At 38.0% G+C, this 15,733-nt stretch overlaps 1 protein-coding gene across 10 annotated transcripts; it reads left to right on the forward strand.

Moving 5' to 3' along the window:
- Positions 1-1,546: 1,546 nt before the first annotated feature.
- alg13 (ALG13 UDP-N-acetylglucosaminyltransferase subunit) lies at positions 1,547-15,081 on the forward strand. Of its 10 annotated transcripts, none has more exons than XM_060890916.1 (24): positions 1,547-1,769; positions 1,932-2,015; positions 2,136-2,186; positions 2,670-2,716; positions 2,989-3,061; positions 3,495-3,576; positions 3,845-4,010; positions 4,486-4,555; positions 4,644-4,752; positions 7,284-7,348; positions 7,773-7,873; positions 7,952-8,067; positions 8,234-8,474; positions 8,783-8,896; positions 10,413-10,560; positions 10,653-10,794; positions 10,884-10,919; positions 11,053-11,105; positions 12,746-12,817; positions 12,988-13,168; positions 13,846-13,941; positions 14,042-14,082; positions 14,259-14,466; positions 14,698-15,081. In XM_060890916.1, the coding sequence occupies exons 1-24, from the start codon at positions 1,650-1,652 to the stop codon at positions 14,988-14,990; spliced, it is 2,709 nt and encodes a 902-aa protein (XP_060746899.1). In that variant the 5' UTR covers positions 1,547-1,649; the 3' UTR covers positions 14,991-15,081. The 10 variants fall into 10 exon arrangements, with proteins under 10 accessions (XP_060746899.1, XP_060746904.1, XP_060746907.1 ...); XM_060890921.1 differs by having other exon boundaries at positions 14,259-14,448; XM_060890924.1 differs by having other exon boundaries at positions 14,259-14,430.
- Positions 15,082-15,733: the final 652 nt, after the last annotated feature.

The following is a 15,733-nucleotide window of genomic DNA, read 5'->3' on the forward strand; positions in this document are numbered from 1 at the left end:
ATGGAAACTAATCCCATGCCTTCTAACAATGTTTCCCAAGGGTAGCATGTATATTGAGAAAAGCTTTAAAAACCTTGAGGGATCCCACTTTAAAATGTACGATTCTCCATTTAAATCTACGAAATGGTATCGATCAGACAGGTAGGATCTAAACCAACTTAAAGCCTGTCCATGAATACCTGTATAATTTCGTAAGCAATCTAGGAGAATGTTGCGATCGATAGTGTCGAATGCAGCACTAAGGTCAAGTAGAACTAATACTGACATGCAGTCGAGGTCTGAAACTAACAAGTCGTCATTTGTAACTTTATCAAGTGCAGTTTCTGTGCTATGATGTGACCTGACTGAAACTCTTCAATGATATTGTTCTCCTGTAAGAAGGAGCACAGTTGAACAGACACAAACATTTCTAATATTTTGGACATAAACGAAAGGTTTGGTTTTGTAACTTGTTAGTTTGTTAGTATCTAATTTAGGGATCTTAATTACAGGCTTAATAACTGCCACCTAGTATGCTAAAATAAAATAAAAAGGTGCACTTTACATACACAATTTGAGATGTACTTTGAAAAGTACATTAATGTCAAGACAAAGTTGTTTTAAATCAATTTTTGGTCAAACAAGAATTTCAGCAAGCCGTCATTTGGAATATACGTAGTTGAAATATGCAACTGTTGACACCCCAACCATATTATGGCCACGCCGGTGTTAAAGACACGAATTTTCTTAAACTAATGTTATTTCCAGACAGAATGAAACAAAGCTGAGATAGCTAGTCAGTCACCTCCGTCGATTTCACATGGATTGGTTCTTTAATGCATGTTTTGTTTCCAGAGATAGACTTAAATACAAAGTAAAGAAACAAACAAAAATCTTAAATAATCAATTAGACAAATAATCTCCAGACCACACACAGAACCAGGGCCACTGACTGGCCCTTTGCAGGGAATAACTCGAGCATCAATTTAAAACTTAAGAGCAACAATCAGCAGATAAGGTTTTATTACCTAAGCTTTTGATTGGAAAGAGGTATGTGTGAAATTGATTATAATGGTGATTGTGTAGCTGAACATGAATATTTGATTGAATAATTAACTGCTTAGCTAATTCACCTAATTATTTATTATTTTTTGACTAAGTATTATTATGATGATGATGATGATGATGATGATTATTATTATTATTAAGAATCATAATAATAATAATAATCATAATCATCATCATCATCATCATAATAATAATAATAATAATAATAATAATAATAATAATAATAAAGGTTTATAAAGAATGGCCTGTAGCTGATGCACACTTACCCCTTAGTGAAAATACATTAAACTGGCCTTTACTTTGGAGAGGATTTCGGTGGAGCAAATGCTTTGTGGAAGTTGTTCCGCTTTATATCATTTTTGTATCCACAAGACCAAAAAAGGCGCTTCTGTGGTAGTTAATTTAAATAAGTCATATGCACACTGCAGCAGGCGATTAGCTGACACCGACCTGTGGAGACCAGACCTATAATTAGTGGTCATTGGCTGCACCTGTTATCCCACGGAACCCAAAAAAAATCTTGCGACCTGTTTTCTGTCTACATGAAAAGTTATGAGGGTTTGCGTGCCTTGCTTTCTCTCTAGAATATAATTTTCTTTACGATGCAGAAAGCGTTGAAGAAGTATTTCGTGAACATGGACGAGTACCTAGCCAGTCTCGGTTTGTACCGGAAAATGATGGCTCGGGACGCGTCGTGTTTATTCCGAGCTGTTTCTGAGCAGGTACTGTGTGTGTTCGTTTACATTCTAGGATAACATTGGAAAATTGCCTTAGTTTGTTCCGTCTTTAAAAAAAACAAAAAACAAAACAATACTCGTAATTGCAACGTTGTTGATTTTGTGGCCTGTGTATTATATGTGACTGACTTTTGTTTATGTTGATAGCTTTATTTCTCTCAGAATTACCATCATAAAGTAAGAAAAGACTGCGTCAACTTCATGAGGGCTAATAAATGCACCTTCGAGCCTGTGAGTTTTTTTTTTTGTTTTTTTGTTAAAGTTTCTTGGTCCAGCTTTTCCGCGGCCTGTTATAAACAAATGGACTTGTTTTTATAAACTTGTTACTTTTTGGTTGTTTGTTTGTCGCAGTTTGTTGAAGGGTCTTTTGAGAAGTATTTGGAGCGTTTGGACGACCCGAAGGTTAGTGGTTTTAAATCAATGTGCAGTTTTGTGTATTTTAATGCTAGAGCCATGTTCTGGTCATAAGATCCCTGTAGTTTTTAGATAGTTTTCTTTATTGCTCAAACAGAACATGTTGATGAAGCTGTACAGATTATTTGAATACTGCAATGACTCACTCCACTTTAAAGAAGACTTAGGTTATCAGTTGCAGTCCTAAAGGTCCAGACTTGATCCAGAGTTTCTTCCTCCAAGACACCTGTTTGCACTCAGCAGGTTAATTACTGGACCAGAGCATGGCAGTGACTCGGCTATGTTCGGTTCCAGTATGATGTAAATAAATGACAATGTAAAATACTGAAGCGAGCTTCTCACAGGATAAAACCTCTCGCTTGTAACTTCATAATTGTAGCCTTCCACATTGCCAGCTTTAATAAAGCACCATCCAGGTTCTATTAAGGTCAAAAATGATTTCTGTTAAATGCCATTTAAATGTATTTTTAGGAGACTGTGGGGCAAGTGGAGATTAAGGCTTTGTCTCTGCTATACAGGTTGGGGTATTTACTTTACTTTATAGTTGAATTATTTCTATTTATGTTGTTAACGCTGACATTTAACAAAGTCCACAATGTTTGCTCACCATATAGACTAAACCCAATACTGCAATAAGGAATAATTTTGTAAATGAAATTTCCTGTGTTAATTATAATTGCATGCTTTTACTGTGATCAGGGCTTAGACGAAACTGTTGTGAATGGCCATGTTTAATCATGTGGCTAGATTTTGGGCTTAGATTGTGATGTAAATATGGTGTTTGGTGCAGGCGGCACTTCATTATTTACAGATACCCTGGGAAGTCACCAACTGAGATTGGAGAGGAGGATTATTTTTCTAAGGTGAGCTGTGACTATTCAGGGAGTGATTGGTGCATAAATCTGGTTTGCTTCATTGGCGCAAACATTTGAGTCATAGCTTCTGTTACCAGAAAGTGGTGCTATAAAGATGCCCTTTGGTTTATTGTTGTAAAGACTTGAAATGTTGCTGTTTAATTATAAATAAAAATTGGACATTACACTACCAAACATGAAGTATTCTTATTTATTGTAAAGAAAACATTTGACAAAAACTCAGTGTATATCAGTCATCTGATACCAGTTAATCCTCATTAAGTTGTTATATTTGCAACACAGTAAATATACTCAGATAGCAATGTTATAACCTGAACACTTACCACTGTTCTTTTATACAGAGTTCATACACTTTTGGCCTTTGCAATATTGTTGTACTGGTTTTTGTATGTAGTTTAAAACAGTACTTTATGCCTTACAGATTTTGCTCTGTTGCTCAAATAATGGCCACTATGACATCGTGTACCCAAGGATGTACCCAGTGAATGCCGCAATATGCCAGTGTAAGTTTTGCATAAGCTTTCAAACTGAAGTCTACAACCAATGTTGGTCTATTAGACAGAATTATTAAAGGTGTTTTTAAATTGTATATGCATTACAGATTTACCCACAATAGGAAAATATTTATTCTTAATAAGTTACCCTTATTAATTATGAAGTACTTTTTATTTGTCTGTCTGCACAGTATATCTCCCCAGGCATGGGTACTTTTCATGAAAAGAAATGGTTTAGAATTGGTTGTATCTTTAACTCTATTACTCATGTTTGAAGCCCTGCTATACGAGATGTTGTACACGCATGTTCTGGGAATCGAAGAGGAAGATCTCCATATTGCACTGGATGTGTTCAGAGGGGGAGGAGGGAGGCGCTACCGGAACAGCCTCTCTGGGTGCAGTGAGGATGCTGGTTATGATCCCCTTGAGGACAGTGCTCCCAGGTCTCTCTCTCTGTGTTTTGTTTTGGTTCACATGGGGTGAAGGGAGACAGTGTGAATGTACCATAACAGTAATAGAAATGGGGAAATAGAAAGCTTTCTAAATGCCTTACCTGGATCCCTTTTTTTTTAAATTATTATTATTATTATTATTATTATTATTATTATTATTATTATTAACCTGGTTCCATGCTGTTTTGTGAGCCCAGGAATTAAGGCAAAATCAAACGCGTATTTTATGTGGAGCTTGAGTTTCATTTCAAAATTACTGCAAAACTCCTTACCGCAAATATAAATACAGATAATATAAAAAGTAATTACATTTTAAGAGAAGGGTCCAGTGCTTGAAGTTTTGCATATTCAATAGTTTTCCACACAAGCCATTGCAAAATTATAGATTTTATTTCTGCAAACTCTATGAAGTCCTGGACAGTGTTTAATATAAGCATATATAATTTTTTTTTCTTCCCCCACATAGAGAGGAATGGGAGCTAGGTGGTCACAACAGGTCTGATGAAAAAGCTAAAGTTGGAACTGAAGACCAAAAGGTGATTTTTAATATGAAGTTTTTTCCACTCAAATAAAACCATGTTCATTAGTTATATAATTGGTAACTTTTTTGGACTTTTACTTTAGGCTACAGATGGCTCTGTAAGGCTTGCTCTTCCATACAAGGTACTGAAGGCCTTAGAGACAGAGCTGTACCGCAATGTGGAGTTTGATGTGTGGCACGACAGCCGCAAAGGTGAGTGTGTTCGTGTTTAGTAAACAATCACATTTAATGTGCGGATCTGTATTCCTGATTTGTTGTAAAGGTATGTATAAATTGTAATTATAATTCTCTCTCTCTCCCCCTCCCTCTCCTGTATGTATCTGTGTATGTAATGTGTGTGTATAAATGCGCTCACATGTGTGAGAAAAAATATTGGTGTTTTTTTTTTTTAATAAATTGTGAGGAGTGTGATGTGCCGGACAAATGACTCAATGCTTGATTAATTTGACGTCTGAAGAATTTGGAGGCCAAATCAACACCTTGAACTCTTTGCAAAAATATTCAAGAATGGCAGGAGGATCGTGTGGCTACTAATGCAAATATGGCTACTACCTTTAGGGAATTCTGTTGCCATGAAGTGGTGTACTTGTTCTGCAACACTAGGTAGGTGGTACATGTAAAAGTAACATCCACAAAAATGTTGGGAGGTTTGCAGAGCATTACATTGACTCTGCTAGCTTTCTTTTTTCCCATGATGTATCCAGGTGCCATCTCTTCCCCAATTTAAACAATCTGCATGCACCCAGCCATCCACATATGAGTAAAAACCTGATTCAACAAATAAGGCCACCTTCTTCCATTGCTCCATAGTCCAGTTATGATGCTAATGTACCAGCTGTAGGCACAGAATGGGAACCCAGGGTACCCCTGGACAGGGTCACAATGGACACTCTGGTTTGCAGCAGTGCAGCTCCATACTCACGAAGCTGTGATGCACTGTGTGTTCTGGCACCTTTGTCATATCCAGCATTACATTTTTCAGCAATGTGTGTTACAATAGCTATTCTGTGGAAAACTCATTAGCCTTCACTTGACTAGCTGTGGGTGCCCATGACCCTATCACAACTTTGTACTACTTAGGACCACATTGGGTATGTACTAACCACTGCATACCAAGAACACCATACAAGACCTGTTGTTTTTGATATACTTTGACTCAGTTGTCTTGCCATAACAATTTGCCTATACCTAATTTTGCTGTTGTAACAAGATAATCGATGTTATTCGTTTTGCCTGTCTCGTCTGGTGTGCGTGCCTGTGTTTATTTTATTTCATCTAGTACACAGACAATTGAAACTGTGGCCTTGAATGTTACTCACTTGTCATCTGTGTAATATAACTTATGCAGTTTCTATGGTTGACAAGAATGTTCTCTTTTTAATAATTGTTTATCTGGTGGCAGGATTCAGAAAAAGCAGTGCATGCTGGTAGTTCCTTGTGCTACCACAAAATACAGGTGCATCTCAATAAATTAGAATGTCGTGGAAACGTTTATTTCAATAATTCAACTCAAATAGTGGAACTTGTGTATTAAAGAAATTCAGTACACACAGCCTGAAGTAGTTTAAGTCTTTTGGTACTTTTAATTGTGATGGTTTTGGCTCCCTAATAAAAACCCACTCAAAAAATTAGAATATGGTGACCTTCCAATCATCTAATCAACACAACACCTGCAAAGGTTTCCTGAGCCATCAAAATGGTCTCTTAATTAGGTTCACTAGGGTAGGCTACACAATCATGGGGAAGGCTCTTGATCTGAGAGTTGTCCGGAAAACAATCATTGACACCCTTCACAAGGAGGGTAAGCACAAGTTGCTTAAAGTCCAGTGTTAAGTTTCCACAGTCTGTGATGATTTGGGGTGCAATGTCATCTGTTGGTGTTGGTCCAATGTGTTTTTTGAAAACCAAAGTGACTGCACCCGTTCCAGAAGGATTTGGCACCAGCCCACACTGCCAAAAGCACCAAAAGTTGGTTAAATGACAATGGTGTTGGTGTGCTTGACTGACCAGCAAACTCCCCAGACCTTATTGTCAAGAGGAAAATGAGAAACGAGTGCAAAAAATGCAGATGAGCTGAAGGCCACTGTCAAAGAAAACTGGGCTTCCATACCACCTCAGCAGTGCCACAGACTGATCACTCCCATGCCATGCCAAATTGAGGCAGTAATTAAAGCAAAAGGAGCCCCAACCAAGTATTAAGTATATATACAGTAAATGATCATACTCTCCAGAAGGCCAACAATTCACTAAAAATGTTTTATTTTATTGGTCTTATGAAAATATTCAATTTTTTGAGAATTGGTGGGTTTTTGTTAAATGTGAGGCAAAATCACAATTAAAAGAACCAAAGACTTAAACTACTTCAGTCTGTGTGTACTGAATTTATATAATACCAGAGTTTCACTATTTGAGTTGAATTACTGAAACAAACGAACTTTTCCACGACATTCTAATTTATTGAGATGTGTGTGTGTGTGTGTGTGTGTATATATACAGTGTGTTATCTCAAATTAAAGTTGCTTTTATGTAATACTGCATTTTTCTTTCCTTGTGATGGGGTTGCAGCCTATTGACTACATTTGTATCAGGCTACTGCAGATAAGAAACTGAAAGCTCAGTCTCTCTCTCTCTTTCTTGTCATTGTTAGTCATTGTGTGGATGTATGTATATGATTAAAATGTTGCCCTCACTACTAAATGTATGATTGTAATTTGGTGTTGCAGAACTCCAGAAGACTGATTATATGGTGTTTGCTGGTCGACAGTATTTCTTAGGGGACAAGTGTCAGGTATGACTGTCTGATATAATATTAGAAGTTTAGTTTTTGCCGATGGGTGTTTTTAAAGGTATACAGGTATACTTATGTAGACCTTCCCCAAACTGTTGTCACAAACCTGGAAGCACACCATTATCTAGAATCTATTTGTATGCTGTTGCATAGATGCATACAGTGCCCTGACCTGAAACACCACTGAACAATTGGAATGCCAACTGAGCACCATGCCTTCTTGCCCGACATTCTCGGTCTTAGAACTCATAAATGCTAGTGTGACTCTGATTGGGGAAAAAAGCTTTCCCAGAAGAATGGGAGAGTTAAATAGGACCTGCCCCAAGGGAGAGTTAAATAGGACCTGCAATGGTATGTGGATGTGATGGTCAGGACTCCATAAACTTTGTGCCATATAATTTACTTTCATTGTTTTGTTGTTCAGGTACGTTTGGATCCAAAAGGCAAGTACTACAATGCTTTCATCCAAGAAGTAGGGACTCATTCCAGTGCTGTGACAGTGTTTATTGAAGAGCTGGGGGAAAAGTGAGTTCTGCATAATATGTTTATTGGGTCTATGTAAAATAAAATAATATATGTAAATTAGTGTTATCTTTGTCTTAGACACTTGGTGTCCTTGACTAATCTGAAACCAGTGAATCCTGTCCCAGCATGGAACATTACACCAAGTAGAAAGAGCAATTCTTATAGCAATGCTGAACAATTTCAAGGAGAACTAGGTGACTTTTTTTTTTTTATATATATATATTTTTATTTATTTTAAAACCACCTACAACAGACTGTTAAAGGAGGTTTTTCCTAGAAGATAACTTGACTTTAGTAGTAAAATTAGTATATTATATAATGATGCTTCTACTAGTGTTTTATTATGTCTGTCTGGCCCAGACCCAGATCTGTGTGTGAGACGCAGATTTCTCAAGAAGTCTCGGGGTAAAGAAATGTTGATGACCATGTCATATGGCCGCCCTCAGGCTGGCCTTCCCCCACGTCTACAGCCTTGTCCAGGGAACCTGGGACCTTTGCGCAGTCCTGGAGTACACAGCCCTGCTCCACCCCAAGCAAGCATGGCCTATGAGCACTATCGGCCACACTCCCCAAGACCGCCACGCGGATATAGTCCATCCAGGTAATGTTTTTATGAAAATTAACTGGTCAAGAGAGGTATTGTTTCCTTGTATTTAAAATTCTCTGCAAATATTTTAGATGATTTAAAATAAAATCTAACTTTAGTTTAACCTAAACTAAAATGGGTGCTGGGGGGGTCTGGTCCATTGATAGAAAACTTAGCTAACTTTAAGGTGCTTTAACAATGCATTTTCTTAAGTCATATGTAGCAAGCCTCGCTAAAAGCTGAATCTGTCATTCCATTTCATTATGCTAATGCATTTTGTTTTGTTTCCTACCCTCTCTATGCTTTTTATCTGTTCTGCTCAGAAGCTCGGCACGTTTCCTGAATAGACACCATTTTATTGGACCTGAGGTGGCCTACTATGCCAGCCCTAGTAAACGCTGTTACCAGAGTTTTGACAATTATTCATTCAAGTCACGGTAAGGGAAAATATTTTGATAACTACACCACTATGGTGTACTCCAATTGTAGTTTATTGCTCAAAACCAAGCTGTTTTTCCCCTGAATAAAATTGGCAGGTAAGCCAAATGACATGTGCTTCTCGTATAATTGACATTGACAACCTCTTGTCATCTTTAATTTTCTACTTCTTTTTGTATTTTCTACATACACCTTACATTCATTCCTTTACATTCAGTATTCTGTGAATGTTCTACTTGTAATGTCATACCACATTTTCATCTGTGCCTCATCTTTGTGGCCCCTGATTTGTCATCTCATTCACTAAACCACAGATCAAGAAAATTTTCTCTGTGAATTCCCCATACAAAAAAAAAACAAGGTTTAATACACTCTCAAATATTTGCATATCACTTCTCTGTTGCTTTTATCTTTCTGCAGTTTTACTCATTCACCTGAGGCATGTGTGGTGAGCGATTTGTCAAAGTTTCATGAAAATTTTGCCTAAAGCAAAAGGTCTCTCACCTCAATTTGTTGTCCCAGGAGTCACAGGCTAGTGACTTGCTAGCCTGTGAATTGTAATACTCCTGGCCAGGGAGACTGATCTTAACACCAATATCTCAGGGTTTCTCCGACTGCATGTAGAATAAATAAAGCTTGTATAACTTTTCATGTAGGGTGTGACCTCATTTGATTGTAATAACCATATTTTGTTGCTAAAAAATGCAAATTCAGCAAGTTAACTAATTGTAAAAACAATTTTACCACCTGAAATTTGCACTGATTCAGTTCCCTCCCTCTCTGTGAAGGTACTGTAAATGGGGTTTATTTTGAAAAAACATAAACATATTTTGATTTTTGAAGATCCCATTTCATATTTACAGAAGTTCTGTCCTCTTTGCTGTCATAACTTCCAGTCTTCTGGGAAGGTTTTACACTAAATTTTGAAGTGCAGCTGTGGGGATTTGATATAAGATGTTGAGCAGTGAGGCCTGGGGTGCGGTTGGTGTTCCAATTCATCCCAGAGGTGTTCAGTGGAATCGAGGGCAGGGATTTGTGCAGGACATTTGCTCTTCCATATCATTCTTGGTAAAACCATGTCTTTGTGGATTTGATCATGCTGAGACAGGTTTGGGCTTGCTTAAAGGATCCTTCGTTCTGATGAATGGAAAATGTCAAATGTACAGAAAGTGAATTTTAAAAAAAAGACAATGAACAACTGCATGCTTCTGAATGTGCGTATAATTGTCAATTATCCACAAATGTTTGACTGCATAGTATATTAATAGGGCTAACTAAATGTAAAATCAAATGTATTATAAATGACTAGTAAATGAAGTGATTAAAATTGCTTGAGGTAGTTGGGTGCATGCCTGTAGGACAGGGGTACTCCAGGACTGGGGCTGGGAATCTGTGAACTAAAGATATAGGATTCTTGGCTAATCATCATTAATATTAAAAATGCATGCATCGTTATGGTAAAATCTTTAAACTGTTGTTAGGCATTCTATGACTGTGTGTGTGTGTCATATTCAGCAGAAGCAGGCGTCAGATGCAATCTGTAAACAAGGAGTGTCAGTTTAGCTTTGTGCCTGAGTCAGGAGAGGAAGCCCAGGACTTGGAGGAGAGCATCACATTCTATGAGATGGAGGAGGCTGATGAGAATTCTTTCACTCCTATTGCTGTTGGTGTCACTCTAGCCTGAATAATAATTGATTTCAGAAGAATTTGCATTACTTTTAATTCTGAATCTTTTTAAATATCTGCTTGTTGCAGGGACAAGCTGTGGCTGGCACCATGGTTCCTGGCCCTTCTACTTACTGGGTGCCAAGAGGCCCAAGCCCTGTTCCACCAGGCAAACAGCCCATAACATCATCTGAGGAGGATCCTGATGACCGAAGCACCACTGGAGGGCATGGTGGCCTGCTTTTAAGTTTCACACATTTTGTATATCTAGATAATTACACTTTAAATATGGAAACACTTACACGTTGTCCTCTTTCACAGGAGAATACTCAGAGGAGTATATCTTTTCTGCTACTGGTTGGTGTATATACAAAATCTGTGACCTGTTTAACAGATAGCTACTTCTAATAGCTTTTATTTATTTATTTTTTTAATGTCATGTTCATTTGAATTTCATTATAAAGTGTTGTGCCTACCTCTTGGCTTGCAGATGCAGGATTTCAGCGTCCAACTGTTTACACTGCTGAGTCTAGTGCTAACCTGGTATTGACTGACAACTTTAAGGACTTACAGTTTTTATTTATACATAGCCATGGCCAAATGTTGAGTGACACACATTACATTTCACAAAGTCTGTTGCCTCAGTTTTTATGATAATTTATGAAGAGTTCTCTGAAGTCCCTCTTTGCCATGAAAATAAATTTAATCAAACAAAAAAAAATGAAATTGCAGCCCTTCCACAAAAGGATCAGCTGACATCACACCAGTGATTTCTCTTAACACAGGAGAGAGTGTAATCTCCAGCCTTGTCCTCTTCGACACTGTCATGCTGATTAAATTAGAATAACAGACTTGAAGCTTTAAAAGGAGGGTGATGCTTGAAATCAATTTTACTGTTAACGATGGTTACCTGCAAGAAAACATGTGCAGTCATCATTGCTTTGTACAAAAATGGATTTACAGGCAAGGATATTGCTGCTAGAAAGATTGCACCTAAAGCAACCACTTATCGCATCATCGAGAAGACTTCCAAGGAGAGAGGCTCAATTGTTGTGAACAAGGCTTCAGGTGAAGTTCAGCCAGCGCCAGGACCACCTCCTAAAGTGGATTGAGCTGTGGAACTGGGGCACCACCAGTGCACAAGAATGGCAGAAGGCAGGTGTTTGTGCATCTGCACACACAGTGAGGTAAAGACTCTTGAAGAATGTCCTGGTGTCAAGAAGGGCAGTAAAGAATCCACTTCTCTTCAGGAAATACATCAGGGACAGACTGCTATTCTGAAAAAGGTACAGGGTTTGGACTACTATTTTCTCTAATGAATACTCTTTCTGATTGTTTGGGTCATCCAGAAAAAACATGTCTGGAGATAAAAAAAGGTGAATGCTACTATCAGTCTTGTCATGCCAACAGTAAAGCATCCTGATACCATACATGTGTGGGGTTACTTCTTAGCCAAGGAAGTGGAATCGCACTCAATTTTGCCCAAGAACACAGCCATGAATAAAGAATTGTACAAGAACTGTCACTTTTCCCAACTATCCAAGAACAGTTTAGTGATGAACAATGCTTTTCCCAGCATGCTTGAGCACCTTGCCATAAGGCAAAAGTGTGATAGCTTGGTGGCTCGGGGAACAAAACACCAAAATCTTAGGTCCATGGCCAGGAAACTCCCCAGACCTTAATCCCATTGAGAACTTGTGGTCATGCCTCATGAAGCAGGTGGACAAACAAAAACCCACAAATTCTGACTAACTTCAAGCACTGATTATGCAAGAATGGCAGCCACCATTCAGGATGTCACCCAGAAGTTTATTGAACACGTGCCACGGCCAATTGCAGAGGTCTTGAAAAATAAGGGTCAACACTGCAAACATTGACACTAAACTTATTGTAATGGTCAATAAAAGTCTTTGACACTTATGAAATGCTTGCAGATATACTTCAGTATACCACAGTAACATCTGACAAAAAAAGTCACTGAAGCAGCAGACTGAAAATTTATATATTTTCATTCTCAAAACTTTTGGCCATGGCTGTGAATTATTTATTTATTTTTTTTAAATATACGTGTGGTTTTTTTTTTTTGGTTTTTTTTTTATATATATATCTCACACGCATACATATACACACACATAAGATACATATTAAAAATGTAAGTTTTGAAATTGTGTGTAAAAATACAGACCATTCAAGAGGGTGGATCACGTGCTGGATCACCACAAGAGGGCGTTGCGACCTATAGCTACTCTCAACAGGTGTGTGGGCTGTGTTTGTGTTCTACATTTTAATACTGACTGTACTGGACCATTCAAAAGTTGTTTATTTGGATTTTTTTTTGTCTGCCATTTGCTTACCTTTTGCTTTCTCATTGTCTTGTTATTGGTATTTTGGTGCAATGTCCATTTGTCAATTGGTGATTATATAGGTAGTGGTGAAATCGGCAGTCATTTCTTCCTCTCAGCCAATCAACTCTGCCCCAGCTGCTATTTTTACCTCCAACTCCTCTCCATCCTCAACTGTGAGCTCTCAGAGCTCCCCAAATCACCTGCAGGCTTCGAACATCACCCCAGGACAACCACCATCTTTACACACGCTGGCCAGGCCAGGTTTGTCCACCACATAATTTATTCTGCTTCAACACGAGAGCCGTTATAAAGTAGTATTTCAATTGACCAATTTTGACTACTTAATCGCGTTCAAATCTCTCCCTCCCAGGTACTAAGACTACTCTACATTTGAATCCATTTTTGAAGCTGTGGCTTTAGATTGAACACTAAATGAGTGGCTGTGTACTAGCTTTTGAGTTGGTGGCAGATTTACTTGCTTTCCTTTTTAAGTCTATGATTTAATGTATGTGATTAATGATTAATATATGAGGGTCTCTACTCCTATAAACCAGACAGTGTTGTATTTTTGTGTATTGCTCAGTTTAATAAAATCTGCTTTTCAGACAAGTCTTACTCAGTGACATCTTTTTAAGAATGCTTTTGATTGATAGGATCCCCCAATTTAATAAACAATAGTTGATGCTTACCTTGCCTTAGATATACCATATTAGATGCTTACCTTTAGTGTGGAATTTTTTACATTTATTTTGTTTTAAAATCTCATTTAATTATTCAGATTTGTGTGCCTATTTCTGCCTGTTTTTGTTTATATACCCATGTATTAGTTTATATGCTTTTATTTCTTCTATTATTTATAGCCTTGCTTCTGCAATGATTATAGCACATAATGGTAACTTTTTAAAAAATGAAACCCCTTTGCATGCTGTTTCCTCCAGCATGTCCCTGGTTTGTGAATGAAATGGGAGAACCTGTCACTGTGGCCCCACCTCCACCTTACTCTTATGACCCCAATGGCAATGACCTACCTAGAGGTCAGAGCAGTCCAACTACAAACAATATTTTTCCCCCAGCAACATCTGTATATTAATGTGAAATTATGCATTATTGTTTTTTTTTTTTTTTTTTAAACAGATTGCAAGGTGCTCCAGTATTTTTTCAACTTGGGTGTGCAGGTAAGTAGCAATACTATGTGAATGAGACTGTTTTAAGTACCAAAATGTTTCTACTTTAATATATTTAATTGGCATAACGCTTGTTAAACATTTTCTGGCATGACCAGCTATCCGTGATATCAACAAATTCTTTGTAAAATGCTGATATGCAGTTAAACATTTCTGTTCCCACACAGGCTTATCAGCAGACCTATTGGCACTCCATGGTGCAATTTCATCAGGTGTACCCACAGCCACCTGGGGAGCCTCAGTTTCAGCCTTACCCAGGTCCAGGAGCCTCTGCAAACCCTGACCACACAGTTCCCCACCCATACCCAGATTCTGCCCGTTCATGCCCACCCCCTCAGGGTGAGACACCCAGCAATGGTCAGCACCTCATTGCCAGTATGACCTCTAAAAATTTCCATACACTCAGCTGGCACAAAAGCTAAGAACTCCTCACACATTCTGCCCTACCTGTAGAAAGACTGTTCATAAGAGTTTAATAGTCTTTTTAATCCAAATCATTTGAAGAATCTCTTAATACCACTTCTCAACAAATAAAGTAATTTGCCGTATGAAAATTTAATTCATTGTGCAGTACCTTTCTTCATATAGTTCCACCTCTATTTTCAGGTGCCACTATGACTGTGGAGTCCCCCACTGTGGTAGCACCAGGCACTACATATTTACCACTGGTTCAAGAGCAGTGCCAGCCATCCCTGCACCCATCCTATGAGCCATATATGCCTGTGCTTTCCACCACCTACCACTACCTTGCACCCTGGACTTCTGGGACCATTCCGAATCCACGCTTTCACCACAACCCATATTGTCCCTCTTCCCACACTCATGTGAACTACATCACTACCCCTACCCCCACTGCCCACTTTGTAGCCCCTGCACAGTTTGTGCCCCCTAGTATGTAACTTCTCACTAGTCCTGTTCTGAATCACTGATTCACCTAAACACTTTTTTTTTCCTAATTAATAATTTTAAGCTGTGTTCACCTGTTTTTTGCACTTGTTTGGGTTCTGTAATAATGTTGAATATTGGTTTGTTTCTTTTATTAAAGAGTTAAGTTTCCCAGTAGGTTGCATACCATTTGCATTTTTTTAAGGATCACTGGTCAAATTATTTTTTGGGGTAAAAAAACAAAATAGTTTTGACAAATTGGAAGGAATAAAGTCTAGAAAGTAAGTCAGCCCTATGGATTACAGCCTGAGGAAATGTAAAATCCAGGCTTTCACAGCACGTTGCTATAGTGTTGATCGACTGCCCAAGGCACTGTACTCCTCCATCATAAATGGTTTTATGTAAACGATTGTAAATGATTGAGATTATCTAGTAAGCTATATACACTCACCATCCTCTTCAAACCTGTACACCTGCTCTTTTGTCCGGTTATATGAATCAGCCAATCATGTGGTGTCAGTACAGTGCACAAATCATCCAGATACAGAGAAAGTGCTTCATTGTCCATCAAACATCAGAATATCTTGACCTGTATCTGCATGATTTTGTCTATTGTGCTGATGTCATATGATTGATTAGATAATGAGCAGATGTACAGGTGGTGTTACTTTCCTGTGACTATATCTTGTAGGATAAAGTTCTGAATAACTTACAACATTCGCTGGCAATTTGTATTATTTTTTCTATATATATTTTA

The sequence above is a fragment of the Tachysurus vachellii genome, chromosome 17, assembly GCF_030014155.1.
Source record: "Tachysurus vachellii isolate PV-2020 chromosome 17, HZAU_Pvac_v1, whole genome shotgun sequence".
NCBI classification, from domain to species: Eukaryota; Metazoa; Chordata; class Actinopteri; order Siluriformes; family Bagridae; genus Tachysurus; species Tachysurus vachellii.